We start from the raw sequence: 20,164 nt of genomic DNA, 5'->3' as shown, positions 1-20,164 counted from the left end.
AAATACAAATAACGATATTGGATTTTAAAATCGCGTAAATACAAATCACGATAATGGATTTTAAAATCGCGTGATTATGAATCGTGCGGTTGGATTTTAAAATCGCCTGAATATGAATCGTGCAGTTGGATTTTAAAAACACGAAAATACAAATCACGATATTGGATTTTAAAATCGCGTGAATACAAATCTCGATATCAGATTTTAAAATCGCGTGAATATGAATCGTGATTTTGGATTTTAAAATCGCGTGAATATGAATCACGATATTGGATTTTAAAATCGCGTGAATATGAATCGCGATTTTGGATTTCAAAAACACGAAAATACAAATAACGATATTGGATTTTAAAATCGCGTAAATACAAATCACGATATTGGATTTTAAAATCGCGTGAATATGAATCGTGCGGTTGGATTTTAAAATCGCGTGAATATGAATCGAGCTGTTGGATTTTAGAAACACGAAAATACAAATTGCGATATTGAATTTTTAAATCGCGTAAATAAGAATCACGATGTATAATTTTTAGATCACGTGAATACGAATCACAGTGAGTAATTTTTAAATAGCGTACAAATACGAAAAACGATATCTGATATTACAACTGCGTGATAACGAATCGCAAAATTGGATTTAAAAATGCGTGAATACGAATCGCGACGTTGGATTTTAAACTCACGAGAATACAAATCGCGATATTGGGTTTCAAAAACGCTTATTGGATTTCAAATCGCGATATTGGATTTTTAAATTGAGTGAATAGGAATTGCTAGTACGATTTTTAAATCGCGTAAAAAAAATTGCAACACGTAAGTTTTAAATCAGTTAAATACGAAAATCGATGATTGATATTAAAAATCGCGATTTTAGCAGATTCTGGTGCAGTTCCTAATATTTAAAATTCCAAAAATCAGTCAGACAAAAAAAAAATCAAAATCGGCGGTCGAAACGAAACGCTTAGACTCAGAGCCGGATTATACCTGTCGTAGGCCCTAGGCACAGCCGTTTTTGGGCCCTCCCCTCCTTTCAAAATATATGCTAAAATTTTCTTGCATATTTTTTTTTTTTACATTTTTATTAATATGGATTTTAATTTGAATACGACATTTTGCGTAGTTTGGAATTCGACAGCATAATACAAGATTTCGTTGAATCCAAAAATCGCAAAAAAGTAATATATTAGATCATAAGATTCTGCAAAATAATTTATTACCGAAAAATATTATATTTTTATTTGTATCTTCATAATTTTGTGCAAAATACACTTGTTGTTTTTAAAGCTAAATTACTTTTGTCAAAAAAAAAAATTTCTCCCAATTTTTTCGTAGGCCCCTGAATTTCGTAGGCCCTAGGCACGTGCCTAGTGTGCCTATAGGTTAATCCGGCCCTGCTTAGACTCCTTTCCACTCTATAGCGGAAGTCGCAGTAATCCGACTATCGTTCGGACGGCTTGGGTTTCTCCAATAGGACTTCCCAAAAATTTTAGTTTTTGGAACATGGTCGGAAATTTTCAAAATTGGGAGAAAAAAAAGCGGATTTCCGCTTTTTCGCGGGGACACGAAGCGTTCATTGGAGGATAATCAAGTGATGCTTGATCGCGATGAAGCAGATGCGTTTCGCTCCGAAAAACTAAACATAACGGAATGGGAAGAAAAGAGCGGCGATGCGGGACAAAATTATTTTCCAGAATCGACGTGAAATTCCCTGAGAATTCCCGGTTTCCAGAGTGAGTGGCCACCCTGTAATAAATATAGTTAGCCCAATGTAACTCACACAAGAGCACAGTAATTGTTGTTTCCTCTTAATGTTGTATAATATGCACAGAGAATTTTTTTCCAGATTTGAGTGGCAACCCTACATATTTTCGGGTATCTGAATTTGCAGTTTCAGTCTTTTCCAGTATCACTGTAATCTATGATAGAACTGTGTCACTAAATAATATTGGTATGATTTGGTAACAAATGAGGAAGATACCTAAAAGGAACTTTTTTTAATTTGATTTAACAATTGTACATGCAATACATAACAATAGTAAGACACAAGTATTTTATATTATCTCTGCTAATATGTGAAACAGGTAAATTTAGTGTTCTGATCAAGTTATAATACAAAATTTTGATATTTGTGTGATTAAAAAAGCAATGTCTTATATATAAAAAAGAATACAATTGATAATTAGGCATTTTCATTTACAAATAAAACTTAAAAGTATGACACAAACACGCTATTCAAATATATATTTTCCTGTTTACAAGATTGAACTATAAAAAAAGAGCAAACAAAACTTATGGATAAGTAGTATTTTAACAGAATAACTCGTAATAAATTATATAATCTTTGATACCATAAAATAATTTTCAATTGAGTAGAATGTCGTATAGATTTTAATAATTGCATAAGAAAATTTCATAGAAAAGATTAGTTATACCATCACTGGTTATCCCAAAGTAACTAAAAGAATTTCAATTAATTACTATAAAAAAATGTAGTAACGCAATCATGCAAGAATATTATGTGCTATATATTTTAAGTAGTGAATTTCATATTCAATACTCTCACTTCTTTAATAAAGGCAAAAGTTGTGAGTTTTTATCTTAAAAAACTGTGCACTTAAACCAACATCTCAATTTTGCACTACAGTATGCATTTATAACGTTTCTAATACTCTTATGCTTCAAAAAATATGAGTATTCTAATACTATTATACACCTTTAATATTATAAATCTAGTATTGCTATATTTGTTTTAATTTATAACTCTTCTTGATGCAACTAATTTATAACTATAAATGCATCAGTAAATTAACCATAATTAATAAGGTTCACTTTAATTCTACCTTGTTCAATAGCTGATTTAGTTATTTCTTAAACTGATAACTTAAAATATATATACCATACGTCACTGAACATATATATATATGTAATTAGTTTAATCATTATATTACTGTCAAAATATCACACATTAAATGGCCAATATACTAATTAAACTACAATCTAATTCTTAAAAAAATATGTTTCGTGCATATAATGCAAATATGCTACTTTTTAATTTGTTCATGTTCGGGCTTTTACGTAACACCTCATAAGAGTTGTACCATTAATGTACGTCAAAATAATTTTATGTACGAAGTTAAAAGATAACGCTTCATATTAATTTTGTTTTAAATACCATTATTACCATACAGGTGGTAACTTACAAAAAACCTTAAAACTGTTAGTTGTAGCATTAGTTGTAAATTTATATTTTGGATTTCAATACGAAGTATGAATATTATCAGTAGAATAGCACATTTTATCAGTTAATTTAAAGATACACTGTATACTATTTGCTTTAAATATTAATTATCAAAGAAATTATAATCTATATTTGGTTATTAAATTAAATGATATTAAGCAATTTTAAAATAATAGACCAACCAATAATTTGCAGTACAATAAATAAAGTAAATATCAAAAAATTTAAGTACACTGGTTCTTACCTAAAACTCATAATTTAACTAAAGATCTTAATCAAAACATAAAGTAATAAAAAAAACAATATCAGAGGCTGTTTTTCCTATTATTAATTATTTAAAAAATGTTTTATATTTCAAATTAACTTTATGCTTGGGTATTTGTTATTAAGATTCATCTTAATATAAAATATTTTTTTACGATTGTTAAAAGAAAACGAGAAATAATTTAAACAAATACAACTGTACTTCCTACAGTGTGAATTTTAAAAAAATGGGACAAATATATGAGTAGGTTTTTAACACAGTATATACCTATTTGTAATAAGATTGTTTGTAAAAATATAATCTATAATTAGATCACTGTACAACTAAAATAGCTAAAAAAGGAATTATATGCAAATGTCAAATAATGCATGTTTTGAGACTTTTTTTTTAAAGTAAATTGATCATATTAAAGTTAAAGGAAGCTACACTTAAAATCAAACATCATTTCCGCAAAACAATTAGGTAAATGACTTAAGAGTTTTTTAATGAATAAAATGACTAGAATTATTTTATCAATTGGTGAAGTATGATAAGTTTCACAGAGTTTTAGTTCTTAAAAACTGTATTTGTCTTTATTTGAAAAAGGATAATGTACATCAATGAAAACATACTTAGTTAAGACACCTCAAATTTTCATTATTATATTTCCCTTTCTAAATAAATATATTTCTTTTTTTTTTTATTTTTTAGAAAAACTAACATAATCTTAATTTATTATCTGATATTTTTTAAAATTATGATTTAATTAATTTCTAGAGCTAATAAAGTTCACAATTTAATACTTGAAATTAATACTATTTACTTTAATACTATTTAGTTTAAAAACTTGAATATGTAAAATGTGAGATTCACATAAACTAATATTAAAGAAGTAACTTCATATGCATATTGAAGTAAAAAAATGAAGCAAAACTTATTGAAAATATACAACTATAAGTTTTTTAGTTTTGCTCCAAACAAAAGAAAAGAAATGCAAAAATAAGTATATTTTCTTAATAAAAAAGCACCGTAAAATTACAGAATACTTTGTCTTTTTTATCATTCATTTTTGAAAAGTATTTTACAAATAAATAAAAAATTTATGGCTATTCATGTGTTAAAAATTAGATTATGTAGAAATTATAAGGTTTTTAAAATACACTAATTGTTATAATAAAATAAAATAAAAAATTTCTTAGTGATATTTAACAATATATAAAAATATATCACTTACATTAAATTTAAATAAATATCTATTAAAAATATACATTATAAAATTGCTGGAGTCTTAAAAACCCGATATATATTTGTAAACTAAACATAATTTTTCTAAAATAGTAAATAAAGAACAAAAATGCATTTTAGCATAATCGTTTCAAACAACAATTTTTGTTAACTGTGATAAATAATCCATCTTTAAGAAAATAACTCTCCTAGGCTGAGATGCTTAACATCTTAAAATTCAACAACAGTTGGTGCACAGGTAACAATCATTTCTGTGAAATTCATTTTTCAAAAAGTAGATGAAGCTATCTCATTTCTGAAAGATGCATTTTCAATCGCTAGCTTCTGGTATAATTGTATCTCCAACAATTAAGGAATGAATGATTCCTTCTCTTTTATTTCCACTGCTGACAGCTTTTATATATGCTTGATAAGATCCCAAGGCAAAATGAGTTTCTGTACCCTCATCTACAAACTCACCCTGAAATGAGAATACAATTAATTCATAAAACACTAAAGAAATTTAATTTCAACTTTTAAAAAATGTTAGTTGATTTCTTCCATGAAGTCATGAGATCATTTTAAGTACAGTAACCAAAGCAATTAAGAGTAGGTCAACTTCAGATAATTGAAATGATCATTAACTCTAAAATTTCATTAAAAAAAGAATTCTGAAGGGTTTCTTTTAATATGCTATATAGTATTTAATTTCAATATGACAATTGAATTTAATAAATGTTCTTTTATCAAATACTAGCTGTACCCTGCGTGCGTTGCAACGCTTTCAATTTGAATTTGAATTTTGTATTTAAGTGTGTAAATGACATTTGCGATTATGATTTGAAATGCAAATTTTATTTAATGGTGAAAAAAAGCAGTTAATTCTCTAGGATATCATTAGTGCATTTTCAAACAGACATGTATGGTGATGCACACGGAGCATGAAACATATTTTGAACAATGATCTGAAATAAGACTGGATCTATGGTGACATCAAGAATTTCTGCTGATATCTGATCAGTTTTAGAAGGTGGTTTTTTTTCAATAAGCCAAATTAGAATGTGTGCCTGAGGCAATCCTCGTTTTTGCCATTCAATAGAGTACACCCAACACCGTGTCTCTCTAAAAACATGACGCTTCACAATGAAATCAAGTAAAGATTATCATTTTTGTTTGAACACACGTGCTGTAATATCATGACGATCCGATGATGATTGTCCTGGTAACAAAATATCTCTAATTTCAACCCAAGCAGAATTGCACGTAAATGTAATAAATAAATCTAGGAGCCCATATGCGAGAACATATGTCATTGCATCCTGTGAGTATTCATACATGTGCCTTGGAGTCCAAGGCACATGTATGAATACTCAGACATGTATGAATACTACATTTGCAGGGAGTCCAAGTTTTTCTCCCTGCAAATGTAGTCGGCAATATAATCATTTTCCCCACATCATTAGGATTAACGTTACCATCATTAATTATTGCATCCCGTAAATGAATGCATTCTTCTGAACGTAATTTGGTTTGATTTAATTTAATATACAGTAGGCGTTCAGTTTCAATTTTCACATACATATCGACAATGTATTGATGAACTAATTGTCGACATTTTAAAGTATGATTATCAGCGTTTTGGCAATCATTAATCTATATGCATAAAAACTTATTGCACTTGCTTTCTTATTGGTTTTCTCGCCTGTTTGCGGACTTCTTAATTTTATGTTAAAATAATATCCCTCCTCTCCTCACCAAAATAAAATAGGATATTGCAATGCATCATATGATCGATACGTTTCTGAGAACTCTTTGAACGTCACGATTTCTGCGATGAAGAACTGTATCGCGGGAGGTAAATTCTTCGCCAACTATAACAATAGCCACTTCATCCAATGTTGGCGCATTGTATTTTTCTTTGTGGTGGCCTACAGGTGTTTTTTCAGCTCTAATAACAACTTTGTAAATATCGGATGACATTTAGTCTAGGGCAATTGTGAACAGCCTAATTAACTGATTATGTTGATCGAAAAATTTTTGTAATACGGTAACAATTTTTCGTTTAGTGCCATTGTTTACCTGACAACGTTGATTGACTTGATCATTTGTGTTATCCATGAAATAAATTTGTAGAAATTTATGATCTGCGTTAGGCATTGAAAGAAGTGATCCTTGCACGATGATAAATTTGGCCTTGCACTTTGAATGTTGGGATGTAATTCTCGTTCAGGATACGTGTAGCACCGAATAAAGTCATTTAGAAACACGAATTGTACCGGCGTATATGCGCCAAAAAATGTTTCGATTGGTTTGTTTGACCTGATACGAAGGTTGATAATGTCTCGGCAGGCGACGTAAAATCTTGTAGTTTCTGTATGCTTCTAGAACAGCAAATTTCAGCTGTTTCATTTTTAAATTTGAGAGCATTACAAAACATACATAATTGATATATTTCTCCGATGATGACACTTGGGGGAAGACTATAGTTTGTTGTCGGATCATAGTGAAATGCACTGAAATTCAAATCAGAGTATTGGCAGCGTCTGAATAGCGAAATGCGTTCTCGGTCGGTTTTCATTCCGACGAACGGGCTTGTGTAGTTCGTAGTTGATTTGTTGACAGTCTTCTTTCCTGTTGCTCAGACGTTTCTAAGGAACGGGCAAAAGCATTCTGTTCTCGATTAGTTTCAAGTCTTTTTCCCGTTGCTCCGATGTTTCTGAAACACGGGTAGTTCTCTTTTTGCGCGCTTGAGATGTCGACCGACTAAGAGCGATTTGCTTAGGCGGCATATTTTTGCAAATATTCTTTCTGACAACGAAAAAGAAATGTAAAAGTTGGCAGTGGTCGCAAATTTGCTAAATCGAAATATCACATACATATTTTAAATAATAAAAAGAGCAATAAAAATGAGATGAATAAGAAATATGAAAATTATAAGATTTAAAACAAAAATCAATTTTATAAATGAAAGAAATAAAATGGATGAATTCGAAAACTTTGCATAAATAAACAAACAAACTAATAGTTTTCAAATGACAACTGTCACAGCACTGAAATCTTCGAAAAGTATATTTAATTTTGCTAACCTAAAATTACGTACTAAATATAAATATTTCTGAAAACGTGCAATTTGAATGAAATTTGCTTTTGTCTTTATATTTATTAAACAGTTTTCACAGTACTGAATCCGTGATACGACCAACAATTAAGAAATCTATTCTCGTTGATTTTACTTGCTTGTGCTCACCTGACATAAAGAAAAGCGCGAATTAAAAATTAAAGTATATGCAATTTACTTTAATTTACTTTTCTAAATGAATAGAGTTATAAGATAGAAAATATCACTGTTGTTATCTTCAAGATATTTGAAAATTGAATCGTTTATAGCAAAATTTAAAACAATGGCTAGCTTTTAACCAATCAGAAAATTCCATTTCGACTTTCACTGATATCGCTGGAACGGTTTATCGCACGGGATAAAAAGTATCCTATGTCCTTCTCCTGGCTCTAAACTACCTCCCTGCCAATTTTCAGCTAAATCGGTTCAGCCGTTCTTGAGTTATAAGTGAAGTAACTAACACGACTTTCTTTTATATATATAGATGTATGATGATATTTTATTTTAAATTTTTCTTTTATAATAGGCTCATATAAGTACTCATTTTCTTGTCTTTCTTTTTTTATAAAGCATTTGTCTGCAAATTATTTCCATTTAATTACGAATTGAACGCTGATTTTATTGATTTATATTTCTTTACAAACTCAGTAACGCTTCTCTCATTCCATTAGCCAGGATTCCAGCCCAAGAATAATGTATTTTCCTTGCACAAATAAAAAAAAAGTTTTTTTTTAGTAGAAAAGAAAATAATTTAACTAAAACCCATTAGTATTAATGAAAAAATAAATGAAACTTAAAAAATTAGCAAAAACCAAAGCAACCAATTTTACAAAATTTTTGTTTCTAAATCACATACAATGATTAAATCTATGTAATCATGAAGTACAAATCATATAATCATGCAATTTTTTTAAAGGACACTTGCATAGCAGAATTATGAGATCACATAATTGAAATTGAGCAGAAAAAAAGCTAACTTTGCACGCAAAAGAAAAAAATACTCCCAAATGGAACTTCAGTATACAGAAGTTTTCCAATGAAAAATATTCCAACGATAAATTTTCTTGTGTATATTTGAAAATGTGAGGACTCAAAATCATATTCGAAAGTAGAATAAGAGAAAATGTATTTAAAAATTCAACAGTGCAACAAACTCAAAAGTAATAATTTTAAATGTAATCTTTAAATAAATATGTACGTACAGCAGTTTCCATTTTATCACCATTCACCCAAACATCAAGAGTATCTTTTTCTGAAAGTAAAAATTTAAATTTTTAATTATATAATGAATATCTAAAAATAGAATAACATCATAAATATTTATTTAATTATTGAAATAAAATGAAACTTAATAATTGATAACAATAAATATTGATAACATAATTCATAAGCACTATATTGTTTATTTGTATCTCGACCTGCCCATTTAAGGGCATACGAGAGTAGATACATAAAACATATATTAAACATACATAAAACACCAGAAATTATATCAATAACAATTATTTTAAAATCACAGATGTCAGTGGCAACAGCCCGACAGAAAAAGTACATCACAAGTAACAACACAAAAAAGGTATAACATCAATGACATCTGCTAAAATTGAGCCATTATAGAATTAAAAGTAAAAGGTATTTGGGCCAACAGGCCCTTATGACTTTATGGTTAAAAATAGGTCAATAGAAAAACCCTAATATTTAAAACAAACTGTGGCTCAAAAGTTATAATCAAAATGCACAAGATCATCCCCAAATTTGTCGACAATTGTGGTGTCTCTACAATACAAAGCATATGATTCATAATTTATAAGATGAGCTAAAGACTCAAACAAAATCAACATGGCTACGCAGGGCCAGTACTGTTTGTCTAAGATAGATACTGTGCCAGACATTCGTTTGGAGCTGTGGCGGTGACTATGGTAACTAGGTATGATTATTTCAAGTAGGGGTGCGGGGTCCCTCTTTAGGACTGGTTTCGGTGAGAGAAAGGGAGACCTCTTCATTAAAGCTACCCTCCCTAAAATGCCCTGTTCTTGTTTCCATTGCACCAGATTGCCGCAGACTTAATGGCGGTCACAGTACCTATCTTAGACAAACAGTAGAGATGGTCAATCAAAACATCACCATTAATACATCGTACACTTTACACAGATGATCCAGCAATTAAAATCAAAGCCCAATATGGGCCCTCACACAATTAAAAAAAATCAAAAGATTACAATGCATAAAAAATATAAAATCTCAAGAAGGAAAGATTAAAATAGTCCCAAAGTTTAAAAGTAACATTAGGACATCACACATTAAAACAATGGAATAAGTAGTTAAAATCATGACCCATAACCGGGCCAAGACATGATTAAAAAACCCAATATTTAAAAATTTAAAATCAGAAAAAGTTTAAAAGCCCAGGAACAACCAACCAGTAGTTGAACGCTGAGTCTAAATTTAGTAAATTTAAAATAGTAAAACATGATACGGTTGAGACACCCAAATTAGTGGTCGCGGATTCATAAACACTATATAAAAAAGATTTGATAAGTTAAACAACAGTAAAATTTTACATAAAATGATACAATGCATGTTCGAATTAAATTCTATATAAACAATTCATTTTGTAATTTAATAATATTAGTAAAAACACATTTTTTTTTCATTTTTACTAATTTCAATTGAATATAATAAAATGCAAAGAAATTTTTCAATGCAAATTACTTCCAATAAAGTACATCCTGATTTATTTCATAAAAAATTTTACTTTCTCAAATTTTTAATTTATAATATTTTGGAACATTAAAAAGTAAACAAATATACACAGTGAAAATCTTTAAATTTTAAAATAAATCCTATAAAAAATTTTATGTATTGTTTCATTATTTTGTGTCTGTTACATTTTTTTATGCAGAGAGTACAAAATTTTTTAAAAAATGTGCTTCCTTTTTTTATAATGGACTTAATTAAATTGATTAATTAAAGTATTTTATGAAACAAATATACAGTTAAAAGCTGCACATAAATTTTACAACATATATTACGTTAGAGCGAAAGTTTTCAGTCTTTTGACAGATTTCCATCTCTTAGTAAATTTTTAAAATAAAGTGAATTTTGAAACATGATAACAACTAGAAAATAATAAAAGTCTGTATAACTATCTATATTTCTTATTTTTCAACAGATTGGTTAAAAAAAATCATTTTTCTTTTTAAAGATACATAATTTTTTATTTTTGTAAAATCATGAGGCATGTCCCTTTTTATTTTAGCAATTTCAATCAAGAATTTTTGAATTCCTGTCTATAGTAAAAACCGTTACAAATATAATTTCATTTAATTTTAAAATATGATAAAAATTATTACTGAGTAAGAAAATTTAACACCAACCAAGAACAACTCTAGTAGGTTCGCTGTCCACATCAACAATCCAAGTTTTGAGAATCTTAGATTGATTCTCTTTAAACTTCTTGTATTGTTTCCCATTTACAATCAAAGAATATTCGAAAGACAAGCCTTTAGCAGGATATATCGCAATAGAGCAGTTATTATTTCCGATTTTAAAGTTTTCATGTCCAACAAGTTTAAACAGCCAATCTCTTTTCAATATTTCCTAAAAAACAAATGGAGAAAAAATATATTCATGATGATTAATGTATCATAGAACCATTAATGTTAAACCAATTATTAAAAACAAAATAGTAATTATGTAGTCAACTAATTGAGAAAGGTATCAATTATCTCATGAAATTGTGTTCATTTTAAAAAAGGTAGTCACAAAAATTAATTTTTATAGGTCCAAAATAAAATAAAATATGGTACCAATTATTATTCACATATGCCTTATATTATTCACTGACTCAAACAGGAATTCTTAATTCCAAGACAATATATTTGATTATGACCATTTTTGTGACACATACATTAAATGAAAGAAACTTAAATGGATTATTTCTAAGATTTTTTAGGAGCATGTTGTTATTATTTACTGTTATTACTCTCTGAAGGAAATTGGTAAATAAGGAGAGTTTATAAATAAAAAAGAAAAGGCATCCCCACAAAAGCCCAAAATGGGCTATTAATTTTGGCCATATTGGGTATATGGCCAAATTGGGTCATATTTTAATATTAGGTTAAAGCTCCATAATTTTATAACCAACACCATGATAGAGAAAATGTTATCAGCATTGTGCACAGGCTGTCTTTACTTCCTAAACAGGCTGGTACCCATTGATCTGAAGCTGGATAGGCTTTAAGACGCTACTGGGGATCGAATCCCGATTCTTCCCTAAAATAATAACACTGAATCCTCGAAGCCAGAATTTATAAATATTTGGAGTTAATCAAAAAGGTTGGCAAATCATTTTACTAGGAAAGAAAAATTTTGACAAATCATATTGATATCAGTTTATGCCTACAATCACTTATTTTTTTATTAAAATATTTTTTATTAAACCTTTTATAAGAAATATAAATTCAAACATTATTTTCCAACTTTATCAATATGAACCAAATAAATCAATGAAATTCACATTTAATAACTACCATTTAAAGTCAAGACAGAGAGCAAACATATTATATGTGAGTAAACATAATTAAAATGAAGCATATATATGAGATATATATATAAAGCATATAACACATGGAATGAGTAAAAATAATAAAACCTTTCCATCAACTCTGACAATTCGTTTCCCAGATGTTGTACCATGCTCAAACTCAATCATGTGTTTCTTCCCATTTAATGTTACCTCCCAAATGCCAACTATTTGAGACATGTTTAACTATTTTTATCTGAAAAGGAAAGAAAACAAATTGTAATAATATGTGCATACATTTAAAATGTCAGAAAAGTGTCAAACAATAATATGTAGGTTGTACTAGGATTTTAACGAAAACACCAGAAAAGATAGAGGGGAATCACGACAAAGTATATTCGCCCCAAAAAACGATACCTAAGCAACAGGAACCCTGTGAAATTTCAGACAGTTGTGTAGGCAATAACATGTCTATACAGAACTCACCAACCGAATATAATGATGAAATAACCAAAATAAGTGCAAAGGAATTAAATACAAATGACTTTCTTCTAGTTAAGTTTGCAGGAAAGCGAAAAGTGTTTCATTACATTGGTATCATTAATGAGATTAACAATGATGAATTGCTTGTGAACTACCTAACAGAAAAAAACTGACAGTTTAAAATTTACATATCCAGAGAAAGAAGATAAGCATTGGACTGATATTGCTGACCTTGTGTCAAAATTGCCACCGCCAAAAATTGACCAACAAACTATGCGATCATCTACAATTTTGAGTTTCGATTTTGATTTTTCTTTATATGACCTTAAATAATTATTCATAAATAAAAAAAATTTTAAAAGAGCATTGGTATTAATAATTTTTAATGAAATAGTTTCCATACATAATTTAATGTTTATTTTATTTAGTACAAAATTTGCTTATTTTTTATATTTGTCCCATTAGCCCTGCATCATGTCCCATTAGACCCCATACATGGGGACTAATGGGACAATGATATGACTTCAAAAATGGAAATTTTTTATGAAACTGATAAGTCCTTTTCAAACAGATAAAACATTTTTTATTAGGCACATATGCATGCTTTAATTTAGTAGAATTTTTAAAAAAATATCTACATATTTTACTGAAATACAGCTTAAATTAAAAAAGTGTCCCATTAGCCCCCGCTCTCCCCTATTATAATACCAAGTAATACAGGATGGGAGAACACTAATCAAATTTTACGTTTTTTAGATCAATTCTATTTATATGCGAATTAAGCTTATTTTAATGCTTTAACTTTAAAAAAAAATAATAAATTAATAATGATAATCTGCTTGCATCTCAACTGCAGTATTCAGATTCTTTATTACTTACTTTTCATGATCATTAACTACTAATAAAATTTACAAAACATAATTATACCTTATAGAACTGAAGTAAAAGATGAAGATTCTTTTTTGATGCAAATGAAACCTGTATAATGGCATGAAAACAAAATATATGCAATTTAAAAACAAAGCATAAGGGGGGATTATCATAAATACGTAATATAAGACAAAGATAATAACAGATAACTTTTTTTAATGAATTTATGCTTCATTCGCTAGTTTTTTTCTTTAACTTTAAATACATACGTGTATAACACACAGATTCTGACTGGTTGCCATGGTCACCACATTTTATACAAACATTTTAATTTTTTAAAGGATTATGAGTAAAATCGTTCCAAAAATGCATACAGATTAAAAGAATTCATATTTTTAAAACAAATTATGTACCTAAACGTACCTAATTAATTCTTAAACGCAAGATGAGAAATTTTATAGAGGAATTGATGCAATCCACGGAACCAAAACAAACCGCTACTTTTTAATTGCTTGTCAATTTGCTTCACTTCCGACTGCTTATTTCTGCTCAGATCAAAGCAAACAAATATTGCTAATATGCCAAAGAAATCTAATTTCATTTAGATGACATAATTTACTATTAAATAATTTATTATTACATGAAAGGAAAGCCGACCAACGTCTTTAGTTGTAGTCTATTATTTACGTTGCATTAGAGCTGTACAATGGGCTACTGGCGATAGTATGGGAAACATTCCAAGGATGATCCAAAGACATTTCATCACAAATTTGATCCTCTGCAGAGGGGATGGCAACCCCCCTTCGGTAGCCCGACGACCTGCGGGCAAAGTCGCGCACTTTCCGATATAAGCGTTTAACGAGAGCCAATATCGCACACCCTCGGTCCATTTGCAGACTGATCCAAGTGGTCACCCACCCGCACACTGACGGCAGCCAGTGATGCTTAACTTCGGTAATCTACTGGGAACCGTGTCTTAACGATCAGTCCACTGCCAACATCCTTAGAGAATTTAAGAACTGGTAGCAAAATTTCTATAAAAACATTCGAAATCTCACCTCCTCGAGAGATTTCTATTCTCGGAATATCAAACTGGGAAGATAAAGCTGTGAGTTTTTAAATATTAGTTTCGAAATTTTACAACCAGGTTTTATTTCTCTGAAAACTCGTTAATCAGGTTCTCGTAGCATCTCTAAATTCGTAGCCGCGATTTTTCCCACGTTGTGTCGTGAAAACTGTCCCTCGAGACAGGGAAAGAACTATGGCTAACACAATACAGTCGCTCGATTTAATAGCTGAGCTCCGGACCCCTTGTAAAAATTTTCACAAAACTGAAATTGATCCTCCCACAACTGGTTGGCTGAAATAAACAACCCACCATAAAATGCCACTCAAATTGGTGACTAGGGCTGGGCAATGTCAGAATTTCGATATTGTGGTATATTGTGTGCTTCATATCACGATATTATGATATACCGCGGTAATTAAATTGTTATGTATATTATAAATGCTAAGACTTTTTGCAATTAAAAATTAATGTGTTTAAAGAGCATCATTTAACAAAAAAGGGGTACTTATCCTATATTAGCTCGCAGCATAATTATCCCATAGAATCAACTAATTATAAAGCATCATTATTTTAAAACAGAAAAATTTTATTAATATAAACATCAATTACTAATATAAACATCAACACAATTAGAAACATCAACACAGTTATAATCATCAACACAATTATAAATATCAACACAATTATACACAACACAACACTATTTCTCAAAATTTTGCAACACAATTAAACATAATTGGAATTTTTACTTAGAAAGATCTGCATCTCAGCTTTGTCAGGCAATAAAGCACGATCTTTAGTAATAACATTGCCTGCTACACTGAATACACTTTCAGATGGTACACTTGTCCCTGGTATTACAAGGAAGCGCCTCGCAATTAACTGCAATTTCGGAAAAGAGGCATAATGTCTTTTCCACCACATTAATGGACATTCCGAAATGCTTATTTTCGAAATATTCAAATACTCATTCATCTCCCTCTCAGCTTTTGCTATTGGTGTACATTCCCTAGCATTTAAGTCCTCTTCTTCATCTGAGTCAAAAAACTTAGCAAGTCCTTTTCTTTCTGTTTGAGTACTGGATGAAGAAGGAACACTCATTTGTGGGTCATCCTGCATAGTATATGATTCAGTCATAAGTTCAATCGCTCTACTTTTAACTGCAGACACATTTTCTAGATATTTCACTTTGAATCTCGGATCACATAATGAACAAAGACCCAAAATCAATGCCATTGATGAATCTTTGTATTTGGCCTCCAGAGCCCCCAGAATTTCTTGTTTTATACTCCTACTAATTCAGAGTCACTGTCATTAACTTGAAGATTTTTTTTTACTTTATTCAACAGCGGCAGAACGCAGGAAGCTGTAATATAGTTGCTTCCACTTAAAGATTTTGTCATTTCTTCAAGAAAATTCGTGACACTTACAAAATCTTGAAGAACATTAATGTCAGATCCCTCAAGCATTAAGTGTTTTCTGGAGGGATAATCCAACAAAACTTTGCAGAGCGGAAGCTGGTTGGCCAAAAATCGCCTGCAAAGTTTTGTTGTGCTCCACCAACGTGTTGGGCATGCACTCGGCAAGCTTTCAACATTCATACTCAATTGCTCTTGAGCTCTCTGTAAGTCTCTTTTCATCTTCCATGAATGAGAAATCGTGTTCTGTAGCTTTTTCAAGTGAGAAATTGCTGTCTTCAAGAAAGACTGTTGTAAAGATTGGTTGACACCAATGTTTATATTGTGGGCAAAGCATGAAATCTGGTTTACCTTCAGATCTCTTATAGCTTTAACAATGTTAGAGCCATTATCAGATGTTATTGAGGGCAATGTTTTAACATCAATATTCCAATCTTTTAAAGTGTTACTTAACATTTCAATTAAATTTTCTGATGTATGGTCCTCTATGAAATGTTTGCAGTTCAAACACGCACTTAGAAGTTGCCATTCATTAGAAATAAAATGAGCAGTCACTGCTAGAAAAGGAGTATTGATTATCGATGTCCAACAGTCAGTAGTGATTGCGATATCACAACTCTGTATGGAAGATATTTCAGCCTTTATTTTCTCAACCGTATCATTATATAATTTCGAGATAGCTACAGATGAAAAGTGTTTTCTTCCAGGCAGCTTATATTTTGGGTTCAAAACCCTCACCATTTCGATGAACTTCGGATTTTCCACTGTGGCAAACGGCTGCATTGATGTTGCAATAAATTTTGCCACAGCTTCGGTGCAATTTTTAGACGATTTACTGTCCAGCGGTTGAAAATCTAACATAGTTTTTTGCCGCTTTTTCACACTTTCACTTGGGTTCTGTTCAGCATCAACTGGAGCTGAAGGATCATCAACATCAATGGCAGGTATAGTACTTCTTGTCAATTGTTTGCTTGAAGTGTTCAATTCCCTAAATTTTAAAGGATGATGATGTTTTAGATGACTTGTCAGGTTACTTGTACCCCCACTTTTTGATCCAACAGTTTTTGAGCATAATTTACATGCAACAATATTTTGGTTTAAAATCCGGCCTTTATCATCAGCTGGTAAACCGAAATAAATCCAGACATCGCTTTTAGTGTTGGGCTTTGATACTACCTGGCAATATCCTGGACAATCAGTAAGAGCATCCATAACAGAAATATTCTATAAAAGAATAATAATGAAATCAATATAAATTTTTTTTGACAAAAGTTTTCAGTCTTACTTTACAACTCAACAATTAACATAATCCATAATGTGACAAAATCTTTGCTATTATCATTATTTTTTTTTATTTTTTATTTAGTTTATAAAACATAATTTTGGGAAAAATAAACAGAAAGGAAAAAAAAAGTACATACAATCAAAAATCTTCCAACGTACTATTTTAAAATAAGACTACATATTTTTTATAAGAAATTTAATTCAAGAAAATTTATTCTTTGATTTTTTAAAATTCCACTAAACCGCAATAGAAACTAACAATCTTTCAAATTCCAAAAATTCAAGCATTTTCTAATGCAAGTGTTTTGTTAAAATTTAAATACAAAAATAATATAATTTTATTATAAAAAAAATTGCAGCCTTTACTAGAATATTTCGCCTTTACTAATAAATATTTCGCCTTTATTAAAATTGCAGCCTTTACTAATTATTATACATTAACTAGAAAATATCAACAAAAAAAATTTAAAAAAAGAATCAAATCCCTAGAAACAAAACAATTGTTTTCAAATGTGCTATTTAAAATACTAAAATATTACCTAAATATATTTTTAAAATGAATTTGAAGAATTCGATAAATTTCCACTATTTTCTAAAATTCAACAAAGCCTTAATAATAATTTTTTTAAAAAAATTTGCTAAAATTAAAGTAATTTTTTTATTTTAAGCCATTGTAAAAAAAAAAGTTAAAATATATTATAAAAATATTAAAATATTGTATTAAATGACAGCATTTTCTAGAATTCTTCATAACATAGATAAAAATGAATAAAGGATTTCAAATCGTTAAAATCAAAGCAATTTTTTCAAAAGACGCTATTTAATATTTAAATTCTTTCACCCCTAAATCAATCACGTGCCATACCAATACCTCCTAGATACCATACCATACCGCCACTTCCCACTTCCTCGCCGCCGGTCGACCGAAGATATTGGCTAGCGGTGAGTACCGAGAGGTGCAGGCATAGCGACGTTCAATAACTCGGTATTGCCGAAGAATATACTTCCGAATATCATTACCGCGGTATCAAAGAAATATCGGTAAATGACGGTATTACGGTATATTGCCCAGGCCTATTGGTGACCATAAGATGCCACTCAATTAAAATCATAAGATGACTCAAATGACCCACCTCAAACATTCTGAGGGTGTTGCGATAAAGCAAAAGTTTACAAAATGAGCAGTCCAAGGTCGTCAAAACAACACGACTAAAAAATTGAAAAATTTCTTTCTAACTCGAACGAGAATTTCTCTACTTAACGGACATGCCCTATTCTCAGGGACCGATCAAGGCAAATTCAGGCCCAAGGCCCACAAAATTTTCCGGGCCCCTAACGAAATACTTTGAAGTTAAATTTCTGAAGAGTAGTCCTAACAATAAAAAAATCTATTGAACTGTATGATTCAAGAGAAGCATTTTGAAAATTTTGAAAGCAGACAATAGAAGATTATTTTTCTAAGATAAAGTTTACGCATCTAAATATTAAAGCAAAATATAAAGCAACAAAACGATGCTGTATGAAAATAAAAATAGTTTGGTGACCACAAACAATTGAAATCAGTGATTTTTGCTAAAAGTCACTGATTAGCTGAATTATTTTAAAGATTGTAGCCTTCCATCTACAGCTTAACATATTTGTTACAAATCAGCTTTCAGTTCTTGTTGACAATAATCATTTATAAGAGACTTTGCGAATATGCATTCTCGTTGCATTTGCATTGCAAGCCGTTGGAGTAAAAATTGCACCGATTAAAATTCAGCTGTACTTTTGAATTTGATTAGTGCAATGTTTACACGAGTTTGGTTTATCACAATATAAAGAAAATTTGAAATAAAAAATGCCCTTTTTGAGATAAACTGTTTCTTTCAGTATTTTTTTTTAAAGTAATATTGTGGACTTTTGACTAATTTTTGAGGCCCTCCAGAAAATGTGGGCCCTAGGCCCGTGCCTATTGGGCCTAGGCGATAATCAGGCCCTGCCTATTCTCCTGTAACCATGTTTTGAGGCAAGTAAACTTGAATAGATTATACATGTCGTCCAAACAGATGTATCACGTCTCTGGCTCTTTGAAAAAATAGTCTGGCATTCATAAGTTGTTTGCGTCCTCCTCCTCCATTCTGAGGTGGATAAAGCTCATGTCGCGATAAAGCTAAGTCCTCAAAATGAGCATTCCTAGGTGAGCAAAACAACATGACTAAAATACTTTTAAAAAATGGGACAGGGTTCCATATGGAGCCCCATCCCATTTTTTAAGGGAAAAAAATCGGAAATTTTCTACAAATCGGAAATTTTCTCAAATCGGAAATTTTCTACAGTAGGAATATGTCCTATTCTCTTGTAACCACCTCTTGAGACAGATATCGTGAAACAAATGTCCACAAATTGATTTTGTCGGACTATATATATTTCGTCCAAACAGATACAACACGTCTCTGCCCTTGCGAAAATTTAAGGTACATATTTGAGGTTGTTTTGAGGCATCGAGGTTGTTTTGAGATACATTTGTGGTTGCTGAGAAAATAACCACAAAAATTATACCTCATTGAAGGTTGTTTTACATACACTTCAGATCACTTTGAGGTTGCTTGAAATTAACTTCTTATCAACTAGACTCATGAGGTAATTTCTAAGATATACCAGGTTGTGTTTCTAACACTTATAAGAAAAGAGGTATTTATAAGGTATAAA

At 30.2% G+C, this 20,164-nt stretch overlaps 2 protein-coding genes across 3 annotated transcripts; both read right to left on the bottom strand.

The window, feature by feature from the left end:
* Positions 1 to 4,806: 4,806 nt before the first annotated feature.
* Positions 4,807 to 14,236, bottom strand: LOC107452097 (fas apoptotic inhibitory molecule 1). Of its 2 annotated transcripts, none has more exons than XM_016068404.5 (5): positions 14,126 to 14,236; positions 12,479 to 12,605; positions 11,202 to 11,424; positions 9,027 to 9,076; positions 4,807 to 5,187 (listed from the first exon to the last, which is right to left on the bottom strand). In XM_016068404.5, exons 2-5 carry the CDS (start codon positions 12,587 to 12,589, stop codon positions 5,038 to 5,040), a joined length of 534 nt encoding a protein of 177 aa, XP_015923890.1. In that variant the 5' UTR covers positions 12,590 to 12,605; positions 14,126 to 14,236; the 3' UTR covers positions 4,807 to 5,037. The 2 variants fall into 2 exon arrangements, with proteins under 2 accessions (XP_015923890.1, XP_042897927.1); XM_043041993.3 differs by having other exon boundaries at positions 14,116 to 14,220.
* A 1,818-nt stretch (positions 14,237 to 16,054) lies between these two features.
* Positions 16,055 to 19,668, bottom strand: LOC147807696 (E3 SUMO-protein ligase ZBED1-like). Its single transcript, XM_087166756.1, has 2 exons — positions 19,507 to 19,668; positions 16,055 to 17,413 (listed from the first exon to the last, which is right to left on the bottom strand). Exons 1-2 carry the CDS (start codon positions 19,666 to 19,668, stop codon positions 16,055 to 16,057), a joined length of 1,521 nt encoding a protein of 506 aa, XP_087022882.1.
* Between the last annotated feature and the right edge of the window lie 496 nt (positions 19,669 to 20,164).

This window comes from Parasteatoda tepidariorum, chromosome 6 (assembly GCF_982258835.1).
Source record: "Parasteatoda tepidariorum strain Cologne lab strain chromosome 6, Ptep-v5.0, whole genome shotgun sequence".
Lineage (NCBI taxonomy): Eukaryota > Metazoa > Arthropoda > Arachnida > Araneae > Theridiidae > Parasteatoda > Parasteatoda tepidariorum.
This window is presented reverse-complemented; position numbering and strand designations above follow the sequence as displayed.